The sequence below is a fragment of the Scyliorhinus canicula genome, chromosome 7, assembly GCF_902713615.1.
Source record: "Scyliorhinus canicula chromosome 7, sScyCan1.1, whole genome shotgun sequence".
Taxonomy (NCBI): Eukaryota; Metazoa; Chordata; class Chondrichthyes; order Carcharhiniformes; family Scyliorhinidae; genus Scyliorhinus; species Scyliorhinus canicula.
The window spans coordinates 53428612-53455451 of NC_052152.1; the positions used below are offsets into that span (position 1 = coordinate 53428612).

The window sequence follows — 26840 nt, forward strand, 5'->3', positions numbered from 1 at the left end:
AGATGATAGCTTGTCTTAATCTGCGCTGAGCATTATTTTAAGGAAAATATTTACCAAATGCAGAAATGTTTACAAAAGCTCTTAACTATGCTGTATCACTAAAATTGAACATTACCATTACAAAGTGAATTTAATATATTCTGCTATCAGTATCTGCAGCATGTAGCGTCGTGGGTTGAACTACCTGCAGGTTCTGCCAGAAACACATTCTTTAGAGACTACAGAATCAATTTAAGACACGTGTACAGCAATTTTTCAGCTGGTTCATTCCATGAATTTTATTAAAAGAAATATTTACAGTAAATAGGACAAACAAAGATTTAAGACGAACAGTGTAATTTTTTTAAATTTAAGGTATGCTCTGGATTAGTGAATATACATATACATAAATTGTACAAAGCCCTAGTTTCAGTTTCAAAGTTTACAGTACTGTATACAAATACTTACAAAAAAAATTACATCTAATTAAATTGTTACACATGATACAAATAATAACAAGGAATAATTGGGTAGGCACTTAGGAATTCCCAATAAGAATTTGCTCTGTATGACTCCATACACAGGGAACTTACATTGGACCTGAAATGGTGGTTCGGTGGTGTGACCCCAGTCACCTCGGATTTAGATGCTCACATGGTAAGGTATTGGCAATAATTTGAAAAGACAACGGGAGATGTCATAAGCCTTTGGGCAATTTTGAATCACCTCAGTTACATTTCACAAGACTACTGGCCAATGTATTTGCCAAACTCAATGAAGTTCAAGATAAGAATGCTAATATTTTTATAATGCGTGAAAAAAATATAAAACTTAGAACATAGAACAGTACAGCACAGAACAGGCCCTTCAGCCCTCAATGTTGTGCCGAGCCATGATCATCCTACTCAAACCCACATATCCACCCTATACCCGTAACCCAACAACCCCCCCCCCCCCCCCTCCCCTCCCCTCTCTAACCTTACTTTTATTAGGACACTACGGGCAATTTAGCATGGCCAATCCACCTAACCCGCACATCTTTGGACTGTGGGAGGAAACCGGAGCACCCGGAGGAAACCCACGCACACAGGGGGAGGACGTGCAGACTCCACACAGACAGTGACCCAGCCGGGAATCGAACCTGGGACCCTGGAGCTGTGAAGCATTTATGCTAACCACCATGCTACCCTGCTTCTGACAGAAATGTTTGCTATGATGTATTTATGTGCTACAAAACCATGTAACTACACCCTTGATATTAATTTCTATTATGGACAATCAAATGTTGGTCTTTATTGTTTGATTATATAATTCTGGAGCATTTTGGTCAGCTTTAGCACAAAATTCAGGAAACATTTTCCCAAAAGAGAGGTAAATGAATTGTAATATTTCATTTGGGTTCAAAATCTGTTTTCAGTGGAATTTGTAATTCTTTTTTTTTTTAAATTTGGAGTACCCAATTATTTTTTACAATTAAGGGGCAATTTAGAGTGTTCAATCTACCTATCCTGCACATCTTTGGGTTTGAGGGTGAAACCCACGCAGACATGGGGAGAATGTGCAAACTCCACACGGACAGTGACCCAGGGCCGGGATTCGAACCCGGGTCCTCAGCACCGTAGGCAGCAATGCTAACCACTGTGCCACCGTGCTGCCCGGAATTTGTAATTCTATGAGAATTTAATTAATGTTTCTGGTTATTCTGTTTTAAAAGATAATTTAAAGCTATGTCTCTTGATCAGTTTTGGCGCTCAATTCAAAAAGAGTTTAGAGTTATTCTAAACAATCATTGAAATATTGGGTCACTTTGCTCAAGTATATCTGTGTGGATTGCGTTTCTCATTGCTTATTTACATCTAAACAAGTATTGACATCACTTGAATATAGAGACAGATTTGCAGCTAAAACTGCAAAATTGAGATTTCACAAATTGTGTGCCAACAAACAAGCTCATCCTACTTGATGAGATCAAGCATTTATTATGTCCATATTTATTCAGTAATGTAGCATTTGCCACTGAATAAACTTGAAAATAAAAGAACATATCATTCTCCATCATCCTAATGAGCACGATGAGCCTGTTTGCTCGTAATGTTGCTCTCTGTCTTCCCAATACTTGTTAACCAAAAAGTAAAATCCTCCTGCCCAATGCAAAAATATCACTTCCTAGAAACAATGGGACATAAATCTCCAAAGGGGAATGTAGCAAAAATGTTTGGGAATTTCTGCCGTAAATTAATAATTCACTAAACCAGGAGAATTAAACTGTGCAAATAATGCTGTTTAGGTTTAACACTCTAAAGTCAATCTTATCCATTCCGTTTTCAAGTTTGTGAACAGTAAATGTGCTTCGGTAGACAAAGCGGTTCAGTGAAAATATCTTTTCATTGCTCTGATTGAATTCAACATGGGCTAATAAGTGTTCCCTCCTTGCCAATATTATTCCCTCCATGAAACTGGTCTGAGTGATTTTAACCTAGTTCCATTATGGACCTAGAGCACAAAACTAGCGGTATAATTTGGTACTTGACTGATAATTCAAATTAATAAATCATAAGGTTGGCAACTGAGTGGTGAAAACTTGTGGAACAGTGTACATACTCTTTTGGGGTTCGACAGAGCAGAACATTGTACTATGGTGTACCTAATCTTAGCATTTAATACTAATTTTGGAAGACAGGTGTGCGCATATTCCATTTTCAGCACGAATCTCTCAACTTAATCAGCATAAAAAATATTTTTCCAAGAGAACCAGCAACACCACCTTCTCAAAGTGACAATAAATGCTAGCTTCCCACATCTCCTGAAGAAATATAAAACCCCCGAAAAATTAGGTAGAAGTTTGCCCAGCAATCACCTTGGAGGACTTTGAAGAAATTGAGAGAAGTAAAAAAATATTTATATAGCAGATTGCACTATTGAGGCATCTCAAAGGATTTCACGTGTTACTTTGTAGGTATAGTAGTGACAGTTGTGACAATAGGAAAATACTACAGCTCTTTAGTAAGATCGTGCTCTACACAAATGAGATGAATGTTAAGTTAATAGCAGTGTTGACTGAGAACCAATACAAATGTCACAGGAAGATCTCCCTGTTCATGTTCCACTAATGCTGCGGTGGTTTTAACATTTGCCTGTAACGGAAACACCAGAATGGATCTACTTTAATGTTTCCTCCAAAGGACCACATCTCAAACATGGTGATGGTCCTGATTGTGCTCAACGTCTGAAGTGGGGTTGGAACCAACAATCCAAGTCAGAGATTAACACTATATCAATCAAACCAAGCTGACATGTGGAGGAAAGAGGTTGGATATCAACAAATGTATTGCGATGTTTCCAAAATGCCTAATAATACAAGGTTTTGAATAATCAGAAATACTAGCACCATTAAAATAAAATTAACTTTGGCTCTAAAATTCACTTGCAAAATGAGACAACATTGAACCATCAGAAACAATTGATAGATCATACCCTGTAAATATCCTGAGTGTAGTAATGCCCGTAACATCCCAGTTACCACTGCACATTTCAAGAAATAAGCTGAATATCTATTGATACTGATATATTGGAAAAAATGTACATAAAGTGCTGCTATTGCATTCTTATTGAACAGTGGAGTGACTTGTAAAACATTCAAGCATTATTTGATCAATGTGGTTTCTTCGTCAGCTTCACTGTCCTCTTCATTCTCATAATTACTGTGCTCTGTACGATTCACATCACTTGCCTGTAAATAAATAAAAAGATACATTTCATTCATGTGGAGCAAAGGTGACTTTCACTGTCCTTGTTTCTACCAAAAGCAAGATGCCACTTTTCTTTGTTTCGGTCAGTAATGGGACTGGTTAGTTCAGAGAAGGATGTATTATATGAGTGTGGTGCTCTTGGATCCACAGACAGTATGTAATCCAATGTGAAATGTTTATGTACACTTGCATCCTACCACAATCGATCTTTTATTTTCCCAGGTAATAAAGACGTATTCAAAGTTATACTTAATTTATATTTCCGCAAGCTACAAAACATTTTATCATTCACCCTTATACTTCCTTTTGTTCAAATTCTAAGGTATCCTTTATTTTTTAAACTTTGTTCAACTTGACCAAAAACTTAACTCATTGATGCTGTCTTAGTATTTCCAATAATTTTTGTTTTCATTTCAGTTTTAGTATCTGCAGCATTTTGATTTTTTTCCCTGTTTACTTGCTTATATCCGCTCCCTCCCTCCGCTCACTAAATTTTGGCAAAGTCAATCACTATTTCCTCAGAATAGAATCAACAACAAATTCCAATTGTGTTTTCATCACAATTATATGTGCTGATATTTGATCATCAACCATTAGGTTTGATTAGGTCCATGCTAGTAATGTTCCACTCAGTGTTAGAGTTGGTATTTTTGTTGCAGTAAACTTGGAGAAAGTGAAGCCTTTTATCTCAAAAGCACCTAACTGGAGGATTTTTAGAATGTTTGGAAATGTCTATTACATCTGGGTTTTGTTTCCAATGGCTCAACTCAACACTGAAGATGGTGCTTCAACTTTTAAAATGCAAATATGCAAGAAGATGGGTTCATCTTTTGGTCAAGTTCTCCCAAATATCTGCATTTCGCAAGCAATGGTACGGTCTGGTCAAGGTGGCCAATTTTAAGAAAACCAATGAAAAAGTGATTTACAAGGCAAATGTGTATTTAGAATATGACTTGATCTGAGCAGTTTTCTGAAGTTATTCTTTTTGTATCACTAAAATGTCGACACTACATTATTAAATAAAAAGGTGGCCAGATTATTTTATTGGAATGTCAGCAGACATTCAGCCTTCTACTGATTATGCCAGTGTGGGTTACAATACAACTGGACAATCATCTAAATTGATGACTGGCCAACATCATTGATCAGGCCAAAGTGTCATTTGTAGTGGGGTTTGCTGGAGTTTCTTATCGGCTCTGTCGGCGAGTTCCCCACCGCTATCTAACCGCTTTTTTGGACCCGGGGGAGTTTCTCCGTAGTCAAGCCCTCACTTGAGACTTATTTTCATTACTGGGGAGCTGAACTATCTGGCTGAAGGGCTCCTCAGAGATCGGGCAACCATTTTCTAAGAGGGCTGTGGGCCCCCACATCCCTCTCACCCCACCCCCCCCTCCAACCCATGGGCAATGTCAATCTCCACACACATGGGCATTGCTCCACACCCTCCCCTCCCCAAGTGATGACACCCAGCTGTGGAGTCTTTTCAGGCCTTCCCAAGCTCACTTTTGGATCCCTCTCTTCAAGCCCACTCTTTAGCCCTCCCCAACTTTCCAGCGGCCCCTTCATTCACCCTGCACCTCCCCATCCTTCATACCCTCCCTCTGCCCTCCTTTCATGGGCATGGATCCCCCAGGCTCTGACCAGGGCAGTGCCAAAGTGCCAGCTTGGCAGTTCCAAGGTGCCCGCATTCCGTTCTGACTGGTCCACGTTTGTGTGGGCCAGTACTGAACAGCGCCCAGTTGGGGACGCCCTGGGGAAGCCGTTAAATTCTGGGAGCCTGGTAGATCCCGGGTGAGCACGTCTAAGTGGGTTTAAAACTGACCTAGGTGCGCGAGGCTTGGTCACGCCCATTGTGGGAAGGATTTTGATCCCAACCCCATGAGAGATCTAGGTGGATCTCGCAAGACATACTGACTGCCGGGAAGCCCGCGAGAGGCCTCTCCAGGCATCTATCAGTCGTGTTGCGCTCCCATTTAAGAACAGCTTATTCCCAACAGCTACTAGACTCCTCAACGACTCTCCCTAGAACTGATCTGTTCCCTGTAAGACACTATTTACGATACCCTATGCTGCTCTTGTTCATGTCATACTTGCTTTGTTTTCGGCACTTGTTCTGTACCTAGCCGAGTCATACAGTTTACATCACAGTAATACAGTGTTGAAAGAACTCCGGATTAAACATGTCACATTTGGCATTAGTGTTGAAATTACCAGCAAAGTATGAAATACACAAAGGCTTGAATTTGAAAAATTTGAGAATCTCCCATTCCCCCATTCTATACCCGAATAGAGTATCACAATTTATAGATTGGCTTATAGAGGGAGAGACAAAGTTGAGTTTTCATGATTCTGACATTGATTCTCTAACTCTTAATGGAAATTCTCACTGTAGAAATGGGGGTTATGGTGATAATAACATTTCTGTAATAAAAGGTGACAAAATGATGCTTCTTTCAATACAGTGGAAGGATGTGACCCACATTGAAATATCATTGATTTTGTCACCTCACATATACCTGCCATATATATCTGCTTTTCTCATCGGTCACTCATGATTTAATCAATTGGGAGGACCGTTTGTTCCAGAGTCATTCAATTCAATAGAAAATGGCATATTTCCATGATCTGAAGTTCTCTAACACTAATAATACTTGCATCATGTCAATATGCAATAGTACTTAACCAGCAAAGTGTTTCTGGGCCTAGTGATTCCAAAACTCAAATGTGTTTCAGCTGGTCGAAAATGCTGATCCTTGTTGAAATGAATGGAGGCATTTTGGGGTCAGGCAGCCTCCCTCCATTACTAATGTTACTAGAATGGCATCGGTGACAAATACATTGACGACAAAGATGATCAACATTATTTTGACATAAGGAATAATACTTAGAAATATGTAGAGGTAAATAAATCCAGCAGAAAATACTGCTGCAGGCTTTCTCCCACATTTGTTACATAGATTTTCTTTCCCAATTAAGGGGCAATTTAGCGTGGCAAATCCTTACCCTGCACATCTTTGGGTTATGGGAGTGAGACCCACGCAGACACAGGGAGAATGTGCAAACTCCACAAGGACAGTGACCCGGGGCCGGGGTCAAATCCGGATCCTCGGTGCCGTGAGGCAGCAGTGCGAACCACTGTGCCACCCCATGTGTTATATAGATGCCCATTATCGCAATAGCAAAGGGACTAGGGACAGGCTCTTCATAAAGCGTGATTGATCAAACTGCCTACGTTGCTCAAAACTAGAGTTACTGGCAGATGTAGCTTGGCATGAGTTTAAACAGATAACAATTATCAAATTAATGTATCTTTCTTCAAGTAAATTATGTACCATTTTATTTTCCTGTGACTGCAGTGAGACTACGTCCTCTTGAAGCGGGCGATATGTGACAATGTGCAGGTCAGAGATAGTGTCTAGAAGAGTTTCATTCAGTGTTTCTGGCAGCAACAAACTAATGATTCCTGCTAGCAGTCCGGTGACTCCAAATATCATAAAATGCAATGACGAATTAATGGATTTCTGGCAAGGCAAGGGTAGTAAAGAAAATTAGTTGACTAATGAAAAATCAATGACACTGGAGTGAGAAAATAGACACATAGAAAATAGGAGCAGGCCATTCGGCCCTTCGAGACTGCTCTGCAATTCATTATGATCATGGCCGAGCTTCCAACTCAAAAGCCTAATCCCAATTTCCTCCCATAACCTTTGGTGCCCTAAGTGCTGTAACTAACTGCTTCTTGAAATCATACAATGTTTGGCCTTAACTACTTCCTGTGGTGCCGAATTCCACAGGCCTACAACTCTGGTGAAGAAATTTCTCCTCATCTCTGTCCTAAATGGTCTACCCTGTATCCTCAGACTGTGGCCCCTGGTTCTGGACACATCCACTGTCTGCAACATCCTTCCTGCATATATCCAGTCTGGTCCTGTTAGAATTTTATAGAGTTCTATGAGATTCCCCCCATATTTTTCTAAACTCAAGTGAATACAATCCTAATCGATTCAATCTCCTCATATGTCAGTCCTGTCATCCCAGAAATCAGTCTGGTAAACCTTTGTTGCACTCCCTCTAGAGCAAGGACATCCTTCCTCAGACAAAGAGACCAAAACTGTACACAATATTCCAGGTGTGGCCTACCAAGGCCCTGTATCATTGCAGCAAGACATCCCTGCTTCTGTACTCGAACGTTTTCACTATGAAGAACATAAAAACTAGTTGCAGGAGTAGGCCAACATACCATTTGCCTTCTTTACCACCTGTTGTATCTGCATGCTTACCTTCAGTGACTGGTGTATGAAGACACCGAGGTCTCGTTGCATATTCCACTCTCCTAATTTGTAGCCATTCAGATAATAGTCTGCCTTCTAGTTTTTGCTACCAAACTGGATAACTTCACATTTTTACAAATTATACTGCATCTGCCATTAATTTGCCTACGAACTTAACTTGTCCTAATCACACTGAAGGATCTCTGCATCCTCCTCACAGCTCACCCTCCCACCCAACTTGGTTTCATCGGAAAATTTGGAGATATTACATTTTGTTCCCTCATCTAAATCATTAATATATTGTGAATAGCTGGAGTCCTAGCACCGATCCCTGCGATACCCCACTAGTCACTGCCTGCCTATTTGAAAAGACCCATTAATTTCTACTCTTTGTTTCCTGTCTGCCAACTGTTTTTTATCCATCTCAATACACTACCCCAATTGCCATGTACTTTAATCTCTCATGCGGGTCTTTGTCAAAAGCTTTCTGAAAGTCCAAATATACCACATCCACTGGTATTTTCTAAGTGCTCTGCTATAAAATCTTTGATAATGGATTCTAAATTTTTTCTCACTACCGATGTCAGGCTTACTGGTCTATTATTCCCCATTTTCTCTCTACCTCCCTTTTTATATAGTGGAGTTATATTAGCCACCCTACAATCTGCAGGAACTGTTCCAGTCTATAGAATCCTGGAAGAATACCACCAATGCATCCACTATTTCTAGAGCCACTTAAGATTATCAGATCCTGGGGATTTATCAGCCTTCAATCCCATCAATTTCCCCAACATTGTTTCTCTACTAATATTGGTCTCCTTCAGCTCGTCCCTCTCACTAAACCCTGCGTTCTCCAACATTTCTGTCCTCATTCTTGAAACAGAATAAAAGTATTTGTTTAGTTGCTCAGCCATTTCTTTGTCCCCTATTATATATTCCTGTGTTTCTGACTGTAAGTTACCTACATTTGTCTTCAGATACCTATAAAAACTTTTACAGTCAGTTTTTTTGTTCCCTGCAAGCTTACTCTCTTACTGTATTTTCCCCTTCTTCATCAATTCCTTGGTCCTTCGTTACTGAATTCTAAACTGCTCCCAATCCTCAGGCCTGTTGTTTTTCTTGGCCAATTTGAATGCTTCTTCCTTGGATTGAATACTATCTCTAATTTCCCTTGTAAACCATGATGGACTGGCTACCTTTCCCATTTTACTTTTGTGCCAGACAGAAATAAACAATTGTTGCAGTTAGCCCATGTACTCCTTGAATGTTTGCCATTGTCTATTCACTGTCATCTCTTTAAGAAACATTCCCCAAATCCGATCAAATCCAACTCACGCCTCATATCAATGTAGTTTCCTTTATTAAAATTCAGGACCCTAGTTTCAGAATCAATTACTTCTTCTCCACCTTGATGAAAAATTCAATTAATATTATGGTCGCTCATCCCCAAGGGGATGCACAACTAGATTGCCAATGATTCCGTTCTCATTACACAGTACCCAGTCTAATAATCCTGAGATCACTACTGTTAAGGTCCGACTTCTCTACTTTCTTCCTAACTCCCCATATTCTGCTCATCCCTTTTTTTTTAAACCTATGTTATTGATATCGACGTGTACCACAGCCACTGGCTGTTCACCCTCCCCCTCCAGAATGTCCAGCAACACTCAAGAGACATTCATGACCCTAGCACGGGGGAGAGAACATACCATCCTGGAGTCTCATTTGCAGCCACAGAAACGACTATGTATTCCCCTTACAATTGATTTCACTGTAACTATTGCATTCCCACACTTTTTACTCCACCCCTCAGCAGCTGAACCAAACGTGGTGCAACAAATTTAGCTATTGCTGCTTTTCCCTGAGATCTCATTCCCCTCAACAATATCCAAAACGGTATATCTGTTTTGCAGGGGAATGGCCTACATGCCTAGCTCTCTTGCTCTGCCTGGTGGCCACCCATCTTCCTGTCTGAGGAGTCTGAGCCTGCGGTGTGACCACATCTCTATATGTGCTATCGATGACGCTCTCCGTCTCGCGGATGCCCCACAGTATCCATAGCTGCCGTTTCAGCTCCGAAACCCGGGCATCCAGGAGCTGTAGCTGGAGTCACTTCTTGCACACATGCTGGCCCCGGTCATTGGAAATGTTCCTGGCTTCCCACATGGAGTAGGAGGAGCAAACTAAGACTTTGAGCTCTCCTGCCCCATTTCTTACCCCTTTGAATTAAACCGTTGGAAGATGCTTAATGTTAGATTAAATACAATTCTCTATGGCCCTTCTTTCCTTGTCACTACCAATCGTAGCCGTTACAGTTTATAAACCACAAAACGTATTTTCAACTATAAGTGGTAAAATTTGTAAAGATTTACCGACCTTACCCACTACTTACCAATTAGCTCTCTCCCTTGTAGTCTCAGCTGCAGCAGGGCAAGAACACACTCTGAAGATTTAAAAGTTACAAGGCAAAGAGAAAAAGCAAAAAGCACCTCTTCCTGCTCTGCACCGAACTCCCACTCCGTTTCAAATTCCCAAGTTGAAAACTCACTCTGGCTGTGCCTTACTACGGATGTGGCCTCTCCCACTGCTTGTGCACAAAGCTCACGGTGAGTACGCTTTGAAGCCCTTATCTTATAAGCCCTTTCCCCAAAGTATAAATGACAGTGTTGTTACTTATAGAAGTCAAACGCTGTAACTATATAAAGTATAGAAGCAAATACATTCCCATATGAAATAGCTTTTAAAAACTTTAATTTTACTCTGTCAGCTTGTTTGCAGGTTGCAAAGTCTCACTTTTACCACGTGGGACAACAGTCCTTTTGCATGATTAAGGACTGATCATTGTGGATCGCATTTTGAAGCTTTATTGGAGAGTATTGGTTCAGGAGGAACTTCTGTTTTCAGTTGGGGTGCATTAAATGGATATCAGGAGCTTTCTGGTAGCTGACTATTTCCATTTCAGATCCCAGCCATTGCCAACAGACTGTGGGTGGAATGTAATCAATCCCAATGTGGTGGGAAAAACAATGGCTGGGCTCACTAAATCATACAGGAGGCCACTAATCAGTCGGTTGGCAATATGAATAACTTCCAAAAATTAAGTTGGAGGCTGAAAGGGACCGATGGACACAACTCATCCAATCAAGACAGGATGTCAGTTAGACACATTAATGTGCCACTTGACACCAGTTATCCAGGACTACCAGCATTTAGTGGTGTCTCAGAGATTAAAATGGGAGTTAGACAACTTTCTCATGCTTTCATGATTGCTGCACGGCTGCACTCTCAAGTTTGCCTACATCCTTGCACGGGTTCCTCATTCATAGACAGCCAATGCACAACTGAGGAACCTGGCATTTGAAAGACGGAGGGCACTGAAAGCCACCCCACTGACCATCATAGTATCCCTACAGTGCAGAAGGAGGTCATTCGGCCCATCGAGTCTGCACCGATTCACTCCGTCCTGTACCAGTAACCTCATAACCTAACCTGCATATCCCTGACTCTAAGGGGCAATTTATCATGGTCAATCCACCTAACCTACACATCTTTAGACTGTGGGAGGAAACCAGAGCACCTGGAAGAAACCCATGCAGACTAAGAGGAGAACGCACAAACTCCACACAGAGTCACCCAAGGTGGGAATCAAACCCGGGTCCCTGACGCTGTGAGGCAGCAGTGCTAACCACTGTGCCACCTGTGACCCCCAAAGAAAAATGTGCCTCTGACATTCCCCCAACAACTCCTTCCCTGCGACCCACATTTAATTCCATTCATCTGTGAACAGGGATCCATTGACGATCCCTGGTTAAGTTCTTAGAGCATTACCAACAGCAGCCACTGCTCCCTATGCGCTACCGGTTGAAGGCTGGCAGCTTCAGGTGTCCTGAACCTCAGGGAAGGTCCGACATTGGCCAATTAAGTACCAGATAGGCACTTAATTTTGTTGGGCCTCCCCCAAGGATGAACATTAGATTACCACTACTACGCCAAACTGTGAATGAGACCCCCATTGTCAACATTAAATCGCAACCTATATATCTGGGGCAAGGGAAGGATAAGAAAACAGGAAGCTGACAGTTGTTGAGCTTAATTTCATCTTCCTGCAAGTATATTTGATGGCAATTGGGGGGAAGGAGGTCAATTAGTATTATACTATCTTTCCAATTAAAAATCAACTGATTTTGTAAAGACCAGCACCCTCCTGGGCTACAATTATTCTGTAATCATTTACTTAATTAGGTTTTCAAGAATTTAAACCAAGCCTTTAAGAGACAAAGAATGAATACTGTTTAAGGAATGGAGTCATTTGATATTGCCCTTGTTCAAATAAAAATATTACAAGTTGGGCTATTTGCCATTACCATTTATTAATACTCGTCATAAGTTTAGCTTCCATAGGCAAGTATGCACATTCCACAAACCAAAATTTAACATCTCTCTGCTTGATATGCAAACTTTTTCAGATAAGTGGCAATAAGATGAACAATGAGACTCCATAAAGTCGGATTTACACAAGAACAAAACATCACAGGAACAGGATCATCGGCCCACCAATCTTGCACCGATCCAGATTCCTTATTTAGACCTACTACTTATTGCCCAAACGAGCTGTATCCCTCCATTCCCTGCCTGTTCATGTGTCAATCAAGATACATATTAAATGTACCTATTGTACCTGCCTCCACCACCTCCACAAATGTTGCTATTGTGCCCACCTCCACCACTTCCACTGTTAACATGGTCCAGGCACCCCCTACCCTCTGCGTAAAATCTTTCCCTGCCCATCTCCCCTGAACTTTGGCTCTCACCTTGAACCTGTGCCCCCTTGTAATTGAGTCTTCCATCCTTGGAAATAGCTTCCGACAATTCTGTCTATATCTATCGTAATATTGTAGACCTCAATCAGGTCTCCCCCTCAGCCTGTCTTTCCAACAAAAACAATCAGAGTTTATTCAACCTCTCCTCATAGCGAACACCCTCCAGACCAGGCAACATCCTGGTAAACTTTCTTTGCACGCTCTCCAAAGCATCCATGTCCTTCTGGAGTGCGGCGACCAGACTTGCATGCAATATTCCAAATGTGGCCAAACTAAAGTTTCATACAACTGTAACATGACCTGCCAACTCTTGTACTCAATGCCCTGGTTGATGCAGGCAAGCATGCCATATGCCTTCTTGACTACCTTATCCCCTGCAATGCCACTTTCATGGAACTATGAACCTGAACACCCATATCCCTCTGTATGTCAATGCTCCCAAGGGTTCTGCCATTTACTGTATAATTTACACCTGAATTTGATCTTCCAAAATGCATCACCTCACATTTGTCCGGATTGAACTCCATCTATAATTTCTCTGCCCAACTCTCCAATCTATCTTATTCTGCTGTATTCTCTGGCAGTAGTTAGCACAGTTGCTTCACAGCTCCAGGGTCCCAGGATCGATTCCCGGCTTGGGTCACTGTCTGTGTGGAGTCTGCACATTCTCCCCATGTCTGCGTGGGCTTCCTCCGGGTGCTCCGGTTTCCTCCCACAGTCCAAAGATGTGCAGGTTAGGTGGACTGGCTATGCTAAATTGCCACAAGGTTAGATGGGGTTACTGGGCTACCGGAATGGGGTGGAGGTGTGAACTTAAGTGTGGTGCTCTTTCCAAGAGCTGGTGCAGACTCGATGGGTTGAATGGCCTCCTTCTGCACTGTAAATTCTATGATTCTATGATTAGTGTTACCTGTAAACTTTCTAATCAGACTATCTACATTTCCCTCCAGATCATTCATATATTACAAACAACAGTGGTCCGAGCACTGATCCTTGTGGAATACCACTAGTTACAGAAAGCTCCCTTCCACTGCTAATCTCGGTCTCCTGTTGCCAAGCCTGTTCTTTATGTATCTAGCTACCACACCCCGAATCCCATGCGACATTACCTTCTGTACCAGTCTGTCATGAGGGACCTTGTCAAACATCTTACTAAAGTCCATGTAGATGACATCCACATCATTTCCATCATCAATTAATTTTGGCACCTCCTCCAAAATCTCTTATCATGTTGTAAGACATGACCTTCCCCACACAAAACCATGTTGCCCAAGCCTATTCACTTCCAAATGTGAATAAATCCTGTCCCTCAGTATCTTCTCCAACAGCTTCCCCATCATTGATGTCAGGCTCACCGGCCTATAATTACCTGGATTATCCCTGCTTCACTTCTTAAACAAAGGGACAACATTGGCTATTCTCCAGACTTCTGGAATCTCGCCTTTGGTCAAAGACGATGCAAAGATATCTGTTAAGGCCCTAGCTATTTCCTCGCTTGCCTCCCACAGTAACCTGGGATATATCCCATCTGGCCTAGGGGACTTGTCGACCTTAATGCATTTTAAGATATCCAGCACTTCCTCCTTCATTATTCTGAAAGCACAAGAGAATATCACTGTACATTTCTGGCCTCTCCGAATCACTATTGTAAGCAGTAAGCTTATTCAGATAAATTTCCTTACCAGATAGTGGTCAGCACGTGGAACGCACAAGCAGTTGAAGTAAATAGCAAAGAAGCACTTAATTAGAAGTTAGATGAGTTTGTGAAAGGGGAAGGAATAGAAGAACGTACTGCTAGGATTAGATAGGGTATTAGAAGTGGATTTGCAGACAGGAAACACAAGCGAACCCTGACATCAAACTCCTACAGCATCACTCAATTCATCAGATCCTGGATACTATCGCACTTTCAGCGTGTGCATTCAGTTCCAAGTCAATACCACTCACTAAAATTTCTTCCTCATATCGCCCTGTAGATCTTGCACAAGATCTTAAATCTGTGTCTTGAAATCCTTTTACAATCAGCTGGTTGGAGCAACGTTTCTTTAACTACTTTACTGAGACCAATCAGAAACTTATACCTCTATCAATCTCCTTTCCTCCAAGGAGAACAACCGCAGTTTCTCCAACCTAACATTGCAACTCAAATCCCTCATTCCTGGAACTATTCTGGTAAGTCTCCCCTGCACTCTCTCCAGGACCATCACATCCTCCATAATGTGTGGTGATCACTGGATTGCACAGATCCAGATGCTCTGTCTTCCTGTCTGTGATGTCATCACGCACCGACACTTGCACGGTGACATCACCCCCCCCACCCCATTCCCCGGATATTTCCTCAACTGGGATATTTTTCCTCCGACTCCAGACCTGCTGACATATTTCCAGCTGCAGGCTACTGTGCGATATTTTTTAAAAAAAATTTCAATATAAATTTAGAATACCCAATTATTTTTCTGATTAAGGGGAAATTTGGCATTGGCCAATCCACCTAACCTGCACATCTTTGGGTTGTGGGGGTTAAGGGCAGCACGGTAGCATGGTGGTTAGCATAAATGCTTCACAGCTCCAGGGTCCCGGGTTCGGTTCCTGGCTGGGTCACTGTCTGTGCGGAGTCTGCACGTCCTCCCCGTGTGTGCGTGGGTTTCCTCCGGGTGCTCCGGTATCCTCCCACAGTCCAAAGATGTGCGGGTTAGGTGGATTGGCCATGCTAAATTGCCCGTAGTGTCCTTAAAAGTAAGGTTGGGGGGCGGGGGTTGTTGGGTTACGGGTATAGCGTGGGTTTGAGTAGGGTGATCATTGTTCGGCACAACATCGAGGGCCGAAGGGCCTGTTCTGTGCTGTACTGTTCTATGTTCTATGAAGCAGTGGGGAATAAGGCTTGAGTGGAGCATAAACAAGCATTGACCCGATGGACCAAATGCTCAATTTCTGTGCTGCAAGTGACCTCTTTTATATTATTTGGGGGTCATGGAGGGGAAGTTGGAAGGGGTTGGGCTTAGGGGAGGGGGTGGTGGAGGTTGGGAGTGGGGATGGATCTTGAGGGGGATATTAGACCTGGCAGGCAAGTCAGGCAGGGGCAGGGTAGCGCAGACCTTTGTGAGGGGAGATTGGAGGTAGGGGGAAGAGGGGTCGGAGAGATTGGAGGCCGGGCCATCGGAAAGATTGGAGGTTTGGGGGGGGGGGGGGGGGGGGGGGGGGGGGGGGCGGGGGGAGGTTCGGTGAGATTGGAGGTCGGGGGGGGGGCGGTTGGAGGTCGGTAGGGGGTAAACTGGAGGTCGGGGTGTGGGGATAGGCGGTCGGAGGTAGGGATTGGAGATTGGCGGGTAGGGATTGGAGGACGGAGTAGGGATTGGAGGTGGGGGGGGAGGGATTGGAGGTCGCGGGGTAGGGATTGGAGGTCGCGGGGTAGGGATTGGAGGTCGCGGGGTAGGGATTGGAGGTCGCGGGGTAGGGATTGGAGGTCGCGGGGTAGGGATTGGAGGTCGCGGGGTAGGGATTGGAGGTCGCGGGGTAGGGATTGGAGGTCGCGGGGTAGGGATTGGAGGTCGCGGGGTAGGGATTGGAGGTCGCGGGGTAGGGATTGGAGGTCGCGGGGTAGGGATTGGAGGTCGCGGGGTAGGGATTGGAGGTCGCGGGGTAGGGATTGGAGGTCGCGGGGTAGGGATTGGAGGTCGCGGGGTAGGGATTGGAGGTCGCGGGGTAGGGATTGGAGGTCGCGGGGTAGGGATTGGAGGTCGCGGGGTAGGGATTGGAGGTCGCGGGGTAGGGATTGGAGGTCGCGGGGTAGGGATTGGAGGTCGCGGGGTAGGGATTGGAGGTCGCGGGGTAGGGATTGGAGGTCGCGGGGTAGGGATTGGAGGTCGCGGGGTAGGGATTGGAGGTCGCGGGGTAGGGATTGGAGGTAGGGATTGGAGGTAGGGATTGGAGGTCGGGGGGTAGGGATTGGAGGTCGCGGGGTAGGGATTGGAGGTCGGGGGGGGTAGTGATTGGAGGTCGGGGATTGGTTTGGGGCGAATGGGTTTGAATTCATGGGACATTGGCACCAGTACTGGGAAGAGGGGATCTTTTCCGATGGGACAGTCTTCATCTGAATCATGCTGGGACCAGAGTACTGGCGAATCGTACAATTAGGGCTGTAGATAAGACTTTAAACTAAATAGTTTGGGGGGGCGGGGGGGGGCGGGGGGGAGAAGGGAGAGAGAGAGTTCAGCTGTATGGAGAATTAGAAAATCAAAGTTAAAGGAGAAGGTAGAAGTGTAGGTTAATGATGAGGACTTTCAACTAGTTGAAGGAGCCGGGGGCTCCGGAAAGGGTAGTAAAGTTTCCAGACCACATAATAGAACGAAGAGTACAGAAGGTGGTGGGAATGTAACCTCAGGCAGAGCAAAAAAGCTGACAAGTATGACAAGGGAGGTGGTTAATGCAGGATTGAGGGTGTTGTATCTAAGTGCGCGCAGTATACAGAATAAGGTAAATGAGCTTGCGCACATTGAAATTGGCCGGTACGATGTGGGCATCACGGAGACGTGGGTGCAAGGGATCAGGGCTGGGATCTAAATATCCAAGGATATGTGTCCTATTGAAAGCACAGGCAGATTGGCAAAGGGGCAGTGTTGCATTGTTAGTAAGGAATGAATTTAAATCGATAGCAAGAAGTGATATAGGATCAGAAGGCATAGAATCTGTGTGGGTAGAGTTGAGGAATCGCAAAGGTAAAAAAAGACCCTGATGGGAGTTATGTACAGGCCCCCCGAGCAGTAGTCAGGATGAGGAGCAGAAAATAGATCAGGAGATAGAAAAGGCATATAAAAAATGCAATATTACAATAATCATGGGGGAACTTCAATATGCAGGTGGACTGGAAAATCAGGTTGGTAGTGGATCCCAAGAAAAGGAATTTGTGGAATGTCTAAGAGATGTTTTTTTGGAGCAGCTTGTGTCAGAGCCTACTAGGAAATAGGCAATTCTGGATTTGATGATGTGTAATGAGAATCCTAGAATTTACAGTGCAGGAGGAGGCCATTCAGCCCATTGAGTGTGCACCGGCCCTTGGAAAGAACTTCCTACTTAAGCCCACACCTCCACCCTATCCTCGAAACCCCACCTAACCTTTTTTGACACTAAGGGCAATTAAGCATGGCCAATCCACCTAACTTGCACTTCTTTGGACTGTGGGAGGAAGCCTGAGCACCCAGAGGAAACCCACGCAGACACAGGGAGAACGTGCAGACTCCACATAGACAGTGACCCAAGCCGGGAATTGAACCTGGGACCCTGGAGCTGTGAAGCCACAGTGCTAACATAAGGCGAAGGAACCCTTAGGGAGCAGTGATGACAATATGATAGAATTTACCCTGCAGTTTGAAAGGAAGAAGCTGGAATCAGAAGTAACGGTACTACAATTAAATAAGGGTAACTACAAAAACATGAGGGAGGAGCTGGCCAGGGTTGATTTGAAAGGGAGCCTAGCAGGGAAGACAGTGGTACAGCAATGGCAGGAGTTTTTGGGGGTTATTTGGGAAGCACAATAGCACAATAAAAATTCACCCCAAGGAGGAGGAAAAATGCTAAGGGGAGGATGAGGCATCAGTGGCTGACGAGAGAAGTCAAGGACAGCATAAAAGCAAAAGAAAAAGCATACAAAGTGGCGCGGATTAGTGGGAAACCAGAAGATTGGGAAGCCTTTAAAAGCCGGCAGAGGACAACTGAAAAAGCAAAATGGGGGGAGAAGATGAAATATGAGTATAAGCTAGCTAGCAATATAAAAGAAGATAGGAAGAGTTTTTTCAACAGATAAAAGGTAAGAGAGAGGCAAAAATAGACATTGAACCACTGGAAAATGAGGCTGGAGAAGTAATCGCAGGAAACAAAGAAATGGCTGAGGAACTGAATAGTTACTTTGCATCAGTCTTCATGGTGGAAGATACTAATGGGATGCCAGAGCCTCCAGGAGAATCAAGGGGCACAGTTGAGTGTAGTGGCCATCACCAAGGAGAAGATTCTGGGGAAATTGAAAGGTCTGAAGGCGGATAAATCACCTGGACCGGATGGACTACACCCCAAGATTCTAAACGAGATAGCTGAGGAAATTATGGAGGCATTGGTGGTGATCGTTCAGGAATCACTGGAGGCAGGAAGGATCCCAGAGGACTGGAAAGTGGCTAATGTAACATCGTTGTTTATGAAGGGAGGGAGGCAGAAGACGGGAAATTATAGGCTGGTTAGCCTGACTTCGGTCATTCGTAAGATGTTAGAGTCCATTATTAAAGATGAGATCGCGCAGTACTTGGAAGAGCATGATAAAATTGGACTGATTCAGCACGGTTTGGTCAAGGGGAGGTCATATCTGACAAATCTGTTAGAGTTTTTTGAGGAGGGAACAAGGAAGTTAGACAAAGGAGAACCAGTGGAAATGATTTATTTAGATTTCCAGAAGGCCTTTGACAAGGTGTCACATAGGAGACTGTTGAATAAGTTTAAGAGCCCATGGTGTTAAGGGTAAGATCCTGGTATAGATAGGGGATTGGCTGACTGGCAGAAGGCAGAGAGTGGGGATAAAGGGGTCTTTTTCAAGATGGCAGCTGAGGCTAGTGGTGTGCCTCAGGGGTTGGTGCTGGGACCACAACTTTTCACAATATACATTAGTGATCTGGAAGGAGGAACTGAAGGCACTGTTGCTAAGTTTTCAGATGATACAAATATATGTAGAAGAACAGGTAGTATTTAGGAAGCAGGGGTGCCGCAGAAGGACTTGGACAGGCTAGGAAAGTGGGCAAAGAAGTGGCAGATGGAATGTGGAAAAGTGTGAGGTAATGCACTTTGGAAGGAGAAATGGAGACATAGACCGTTTTCTAAAAGGGAAAATGCTTAGGAAATCATAAGCACCCGGGAGTCCTTGTTCACGATTCTCTTCAAGTTAACGTGCAGGTTCAGTCAGCAGTTAGGAAGGCAAATGTTAGCATTCATGTCGAGCGGGGTAGAATACAAGAGCAGGGATGTACTTCTGAGGCTGTATAAGCTATCATGTATAAGGTCAGACCCCATTTGAAGCATTGTGAGCAGTTTTGGGCCGGTATCCAAGGAAGGATGTGCTGGCCTTGGAAAGGGTCCAGAGGAGGTTCACAGGAATGATCCCTGGAATGAATAGCACGTCGTCTGAGGAACGGTTGAGGACTCTGGGTCTGTACTTGTTGGAGTTTAGAAGGATGAGGAGAGGATGTTATTTAAACCTACAGGATAATGCGAGGCCTGGCACCTCCAGCAGGGGAAGAAGCTGGAACACCTCAGCCCTTCAGTATCCCCCCCCCCCCCCCAATCCCCCACCTGACACTTGCGCATTTGCTGGGCAGTGGACAAAACAGAGTGACATGTCGTCCCGTGATACCCAAAGGTTGTCAGGTCCATCTAGGCTCAGGCCCTCCAGAGGACCCCCACCAAGGGTATCACAGGACAGAGAGCGAGAAAAGCAGCAGGCCACGAAAGATAGATGACACTTAAGTTGGCCTGGGTTCAGTAGAGAGTTCCACTCAGAGAGAAGGGCACACATGTTGTAAATAGTCACTATAAAAAATTTTGCACCACCAGTCTGATCTGCCTCTAACCTCTGTCTCACAGGTGTGGAGGAATGGCTGTCTTATATGAAAGCATCCCCAGTGAGTGAGCCTTAACCATTCATCATTTCCCGCAAACAGTTTTTCACGGGGTGTTCCATTTCCTGCCCGATCGGGAATCCTGATCATGGTGCTGGACAATGGAGAATCCACCTCCGTCTGCCCCCAGGGAATCTACGCACTCTGCATAGTGCCAAATGAACAAATTCTTCCCCCATTCTCAAATAAAGCAATCCTCAGCAGCAGTCATATTTACTCCCACTCTGATCTTCTTCTGCATGCAGAATGATCAATCAACATTGACAAAGCAGAAGGTGCTAACTGATTATTGTCACCTACTATCTAGGTTACTCAAGAAATCTTACTACTGAAACAATGGGCTGCATTTTCTGTGCAACCCACTGAGAAACACAAGATGGCCTGCCATTGACCAGTGGTGGGATCTTCTGGTCCCGCTGTTGCCAACAGGGTTTCCCACTGAGTTGAATGCACCCTTCGCTGCCATGAAACCCGTAGTGGGGAGCGGGGGTTGCCATCAGCTGGACAGGAGGAGCCTGCCGGCGTGAAAGGCTGGAAAGTTCCAGCCAATGTAATCTTTCAAAGAACAAAAATTGTGCTGTATTCTCCACCCTGCTGTGCCACATTTTTGCCCCTTCGGCCGACGGGATTCTCCGTTACGCTGGCCGGTCAATGGGGTTTCCCATTGTGGGACACCGCACGCAGTCGGGAAACCTCCGGGCGCCGGCAAAATGGAGAATCCCACCCCTGTTTTCCTCATAGGTGCAGGGTTTAATTAACAGCCCACCGACCTAACTTTGTTTCAGTTTGACCATGTGCGTAGTTAGTGGTCCCATCAGAATAGACAGTTTCTATTCTGGGGTATAAAAGTAATCACAGTATTCTCTATATTTAACAAGAAAAATCACAGGAAAAAGTTGAATTTGAATCAGCATGGAGCCTGCCGTAAGAAATTTTTCCCCTCAATGTCAATTAGATGCAAATGTTCCTGACAACCGTATGAATACAATTAAAAAAAAGTAATAGAATTTTTCAGAATGTCAGTATGAAAACGGCACAATTTTAATATGATCAAAAATAGAATCAAAAGTGAGTTTAGAAAATTATCTTTACTCAGAGACTCCCAGAAATTGCCAGCCTCAGACCATTGTTCAAACAGGTAATTAGATAATCGCTTTAAAAAGAGAAACAATAAAAGGGTATAGGAAGCGAGTAAGAGAGTGGAATTGAATTAGGTAACTAGTGGAATAAAATATTGTATAAACACAATGGACTGAAGGGGCTGCTTTTGTATTGCATGTTTGACTCAACATAAAGACTCTACCAAAATGACAAAGGCGATACATGCAGTTGACAGGTGTAGTTTTTGTAGTCTGACTTATTGACACAGTGTAGAGTTTGTGTGGCTTCAAAGGACAATCTCTATTACAGGAAATTAAAATTCTGAAATTTATGGCGGTAAGAATGAAGGGTTCAGAGGTATTATTGAAATGTACAGATGCACAAAGATCTTTTATTACATCCAATATTCCTCCATTCTAAAACTATTTTTTGTTTATTAGAATTCACGAAGAATACAGCAACAAAGGACACATTCTAACCTGTGTTTACTTATATTTCAATGATTAGCTGTTTAAGGCACTAAATATTAAATGCCTTGGAGATGTTTTCTTTATTGCAAATTCAATTAACATCTAGTGGTTATAATCATAAAACTAATCATTTTCTTTTAAAATTTAGGGTACCCAATTATTTTTTTCTAATTAAGGGGAAATTTAGTGTGGTCAATTCACCTACCCTGCACGTCTTTGGGTTGTGGGGGTGAAACCCACGCAGACACGGGGAGAATGTGCAAACTCCACACGGACAGTGACCCGGGGCCGGGATTCGAACCCAGGTCCTCAGCGCGTAGGCAGCAGTCCTAACCACTGTGCCACATAAAACTAATCATGAAAGGACTCAGAATAGGCAAGTTTCACACAACTCAATAAGCTTTGTGTGGAAATAATCTCATGTTTGGCTAATTTACAATGTCAAATCAAATTATCCCGCAAAGTTTCAAGTATAAACTCAAGCATGGGCAGCACGGTAGCATGGTGGTTAGCATAAATGCTTCACAGCTCCAGGGTCCCAGGTTCGATTCCCGGCTGGGTCACTGTCTGTGCGGAGACTGCACGTCCTCCCCGTGTGTGCATGGGTTTCCTCCGGGTGCTCCGGTTTCCTCCCACAGTCCAAAGATGTGCGGGTTAGGTGGATTGGCCATGCTAAATTGCCCTTAGTGTCCTAAAAAAAAATAAGGTTAATGGGAGGGGGCTGTTGGGTTACTGGTATAGGATGGATACATTGGCTTGTAGGGTGATCATTGCTCGGCACAACATCGAGGGCCGAAGGGCCTGTTCTGTGCTGTACTGTTCTATGTTCTATGTGTTCCAAATATTCTTAGTGAAATTCTTTTATGACACTTCTCTTTTCATCTATCTCTCCTCAATACTAGAATTGTGCCTCTGATCGAAGGCTCCCATTCTTTCACACTTTTCCCCAAATATAACTAATATATTATGGGCTGGATTCCCTGCCGGCAGAATTCTCCATTTTGCCGGCGCCCGGAGGTATCCCGACTGCGTGGGGCCTCCCTACAATGGGAAACCCTATTGACCGGCTGGCGTAATGGAGAATCTCGCCAGTGGGTCAAGGCAGAAATATGGCGCGGCGGGGCGGAGAATCCAGCCCCATATCTAATTATGGCCTTGGGTGACAGTCTGTGGATTTTGCACATTTTCCCGTGTCTGCGTGGGTTTCCTTTGGGTGCTCCGGTTTCCTCCCGCAGTTCAAAGATGTGCAGGTTAGGTAGATTAGGTTACAGGCATATGGGGATCGGGCAGGGGAGTGGGCCTAGGTAGGGTGCTCTTTCAGAGGGCCAGTGTAGACTTGTGGGCCAAATGGCCTCCTTCTGCACTGTAGGGATTGTATGATCTAATAGTTTTATAAGGAAATGAAGTTCCTGTCATTTAAGTGTTTTTTTAAGGTGGCAAAGCAAAGGTACTTCTAATGCATAACATTTTCAACCAGTGCTGGATTCCAATGTCATCTGAATGCTTTCCTTTGTTTTTTTGCCAATTACTAATACAAGGCAAACATATTAGCAGCCAGGATCACCTGTCAGCATTTTCCTTGTTCCGTCTCAATTGAACAAACTCCTGTAAGCACAGGAACAACAGGGAGTGTAAGTGGATCAGTGGCTGGATCTTTGGTTTTCACCTAGCAAATTAACTTCTCTGGCAATGTAATTGGCCACCAAGTGGGGCCACAGTTTGAAATATTTTTGATTTAAATCTGCACTGGCAGTTCTAATCTGTTCTCTCAGGAATATGCCAAGAGTTGACAATACTGGGGAAATCTTCACAGTGACAATTTTAGAGACCAGTTATCCATTATGTTAGTGCTGCTCACAGATGATCACACCCATATAGCATCTCAAAATTGTCGCCACATTAGGTTGCCTGTTTGGATACACAGAGGTAGAATTCAGAATGTCCAAAATACCGAACAGCTCATCTTTCGGGACGTGTGGGAGGAAACTGGAGCACCCAGAGGAAACCATGTGTAGCCATCACAGAGACCTGGTTAAGGAAGGCAGCTCAACATCCCGGGATATAGAATCTTTAGGCGAGACAGAAGAGGGGGGGTAAAAGAGGAGGAGGAGTCAGTTACTGCAGTGAGGAGAGATGATGGGCGTGATATAACGGAAAACGTCATTTGTGGTGGGGAGCGGAAGTCGCTGGCCAGACCAGCTCCTCCAAAATGCTGCCACCATTTTGAAAAGGTGGCCTGATCTCGTGGACTTGTGGGTCCCCCCATTTCTGCTCCACACACACACATGAGTATTACCCACCCCCACCCTAAGTGATGACACCCCGCTATGGAGTCACCAAAGGCTCCTCTTTTCAGGCCTTCCCCCACCCTTTTTGAGTCCCCACCAGGACCTTTACCCTTTGCCCCCCCCCGCCAACTTTTCAGATGCTCCTCTGTTCCTGCCCTGCACCCCACCTCCTCCCTTCATACCCCTCCTCTCACGCCACCCACCTTTCATCGGCACAGTCCCCCCTCAGGCCCAGACACCATGGCAGTGCCAGGTTGCCTGCATTCCAGGGGGAGATCCAAGGGACCCCCCCCCCAGGGGCCTCCGATGGCCTGAGACCCCATGGATGCCCTTCCGCCAGTACTGAACGGTGCCTGGCTGGGGACTCCGCTGGGAGACTGGTAGGTGCTGGTGGCTGGTAGATCCCGGGTGATCACGCCCATGTGGATTTGAAATCTACTTAGCCATGCAAGGCTTTGTCCCGCCCATTGTGGAAGGGATTTTGATCACAACACCTCACAGGATCTGGCAATGCGGCCAGCAGATCGCACCCGATATCTTGGAGGGGCGTCAAATAAAGTTTTGTGGGTAGAGTTTAGGAATAAAAAAGGACAGCCAGGTGGCTAGGTGTTTATTATAGACCACCAGACAGTCAGCAGGAAACTGAGGAGCAAATGTGCGCGCAATTCACGGAGGTGTGTAAAAATAATAACAATAGGGTATTATATTCTGTGATTTCAACTTTGGCAACATTAATTGAGATAGTCGTAGTGTTAAGGGCCAAGATGGAGTGGAGTTCTTAAAATGTATACAGGAGAACTTTTAAAATCAATATATAGTGGGTTCAATAAGGGACGGTGCAGTGCTGGACCTAATTATGGGGAAGTTGGACAGCTGGTTGAGGTGATGGTGGGAGCATTTTAGTGACATGGACCACAACATGGTACAATTTAAGCTCGTAATGGACAAAGAAATTGACAAGTTGCAAAAAAAGGGTTTAGATCGGGGAGAGCAGATTTTAGTAAAATAAGGCAGGATCTGGCCAAGGTAGACTGAGAAATCTACTAAAGAGCAGGACGGTGGGGCGATCAAAAAGGAAATGGGGAGGGTACAGGCCCAACATGTTCCCTCTGAGGTGATAGGAAGGAGTAACAAGCCCAGAGAACTATGGATGACTAGAGATATTTAGGATACTATGAGAAGAAAAAGAGACCTTCAGCAAGTACAAGGTGAGCAAATCAACAGAGGCATTAGTGGAGTAGAGAGAGTGCAGGTTCGTGCTTAAGAGAGCAAATTGGAGGGCAAAGAGGGAAAGTGAGAAAGCTCTGGAGATATTCTATATCAGTGGGAAAAGGATGACCAGGGAAAGAGGAGGGCCCATTAGGGACCAAGAGGACAATTTGAGGGTGGAGTCAGAAGACATTGGTAAGGTGTTGAACGAATACTTCACATCTGTCTTCACCCAAGAGAATGAGAATGTAGGTATGGAACTCAGACAGAGAGAATGTGAGGCTCATGAGCAAATTAACATAGGGAGTGACAAGATATTGGAGGTGTTGGCAGCCTTAAAAGTGAACAAATCTCCAGGTACAGAGGAATTGTAATCCAGACTGCCGTGGGAGGCAGGGAAAGCGATTTTAGGGGCTCTGACCCAATATTTTCATTCTTGTCTGGGCACGGGGGGAGCTGACAGAGGACTGGACAGCAACTAATGATCTGTTTCCAGTATTCAAGAAGATTTGTAGTGATAAGCCAGGGAACTACAGAACAGTGAGTCTTACGTAGGGAAACTATTAGAGAACATTCTAAAGGAGAGAATATATCTCCACTTGGAGAGGCAAGGTTTGATCAGGGATTGTCAGCATGGCTTTTTCAGAGGAAGGCCATCCCTAACAAATTTGATTGAATTTTTTGAGGAGGTGACCATGTCTGCAGATGAGGGTAGTGCAGGTGAGTTTGCGGATGACAACAAATATTGGCTGGATGGTTATTAGTGAGGTTGAGTGTTTTGGGTTACTGGAAGATATAGACAGAATGGTCAAATAGGCAGATAGGTGACAGATGGAATTTAATCCTGAACAGTGTGAGGTGCTACACTTTGAAGGAGAAATTTGACAAGGAAGTATTCAATTAATGGCCTGACACTGGGAAAGTTCTGTGGAGCAAAGGGACCATGCTGTGTTTGGCCATAGATCCCTGAAGGAAGAAGGGCAATTAATAAGGTATATGGATATGACTTTATCAATCGGGGGATAAATTACAAAGGCGGTGGGGGGGGGGGGGGGGGGGTCATTTTGGAGTTGTATCGAACTTTGGTGACACCACAGCTGGAGTATTGTGTGTAATTTTGGTCACCACATTATAGGAAGAATGTTATTTCACTGGAAGGGGTGCAGAGGAGATTCACCAGAATGTTGTCTAGGATGGAACATTTAAATTACAAAGAGAGTTTGGATAGGTTTGGGTTGTTTTCATTGGAGCAGAGAAGACTGAGGGGCAACCTGATCAAGATGATGAGGGGCATGGACAGA

At 44.3% G+C, this 26840-nt stretch overlaps 1 protein-coding gene across 3 annotated transcripts in view; it reads right to left on the bottom strand.

Annotated features, from left to right (window-relative positions):
- Positions 1–1049: 1049 nt before the first annotated feature.
- Positions 1050–26840, bottom strand: part of LOC119968972 (solute carrier family 22 member 15-like) — a 126319-nt gene continuing 100528 nt past the window's right edge. For 2 of the 3 annotated variants that reach the window (XM_038802036.1, XM_038802035.1), the window contains 2 exons: positions 7061–7249; positions 1050–3709 (listed from right to left, as the gene is read on the bottom strand). In XM_038802036.1, coding sequence (XP_038657964.1) covers positions 3623–3709; positions 7061–7249 — 276 coding nt within the window. In that variant the 3' untranslated portion in view covers positions 1050–3622. The remainder of the gene's footprint in view (positions 3710–7060; positions 7250–26840) is intronic. The other variant, XM_038802037.1, reaches the window with a different exon arrangement.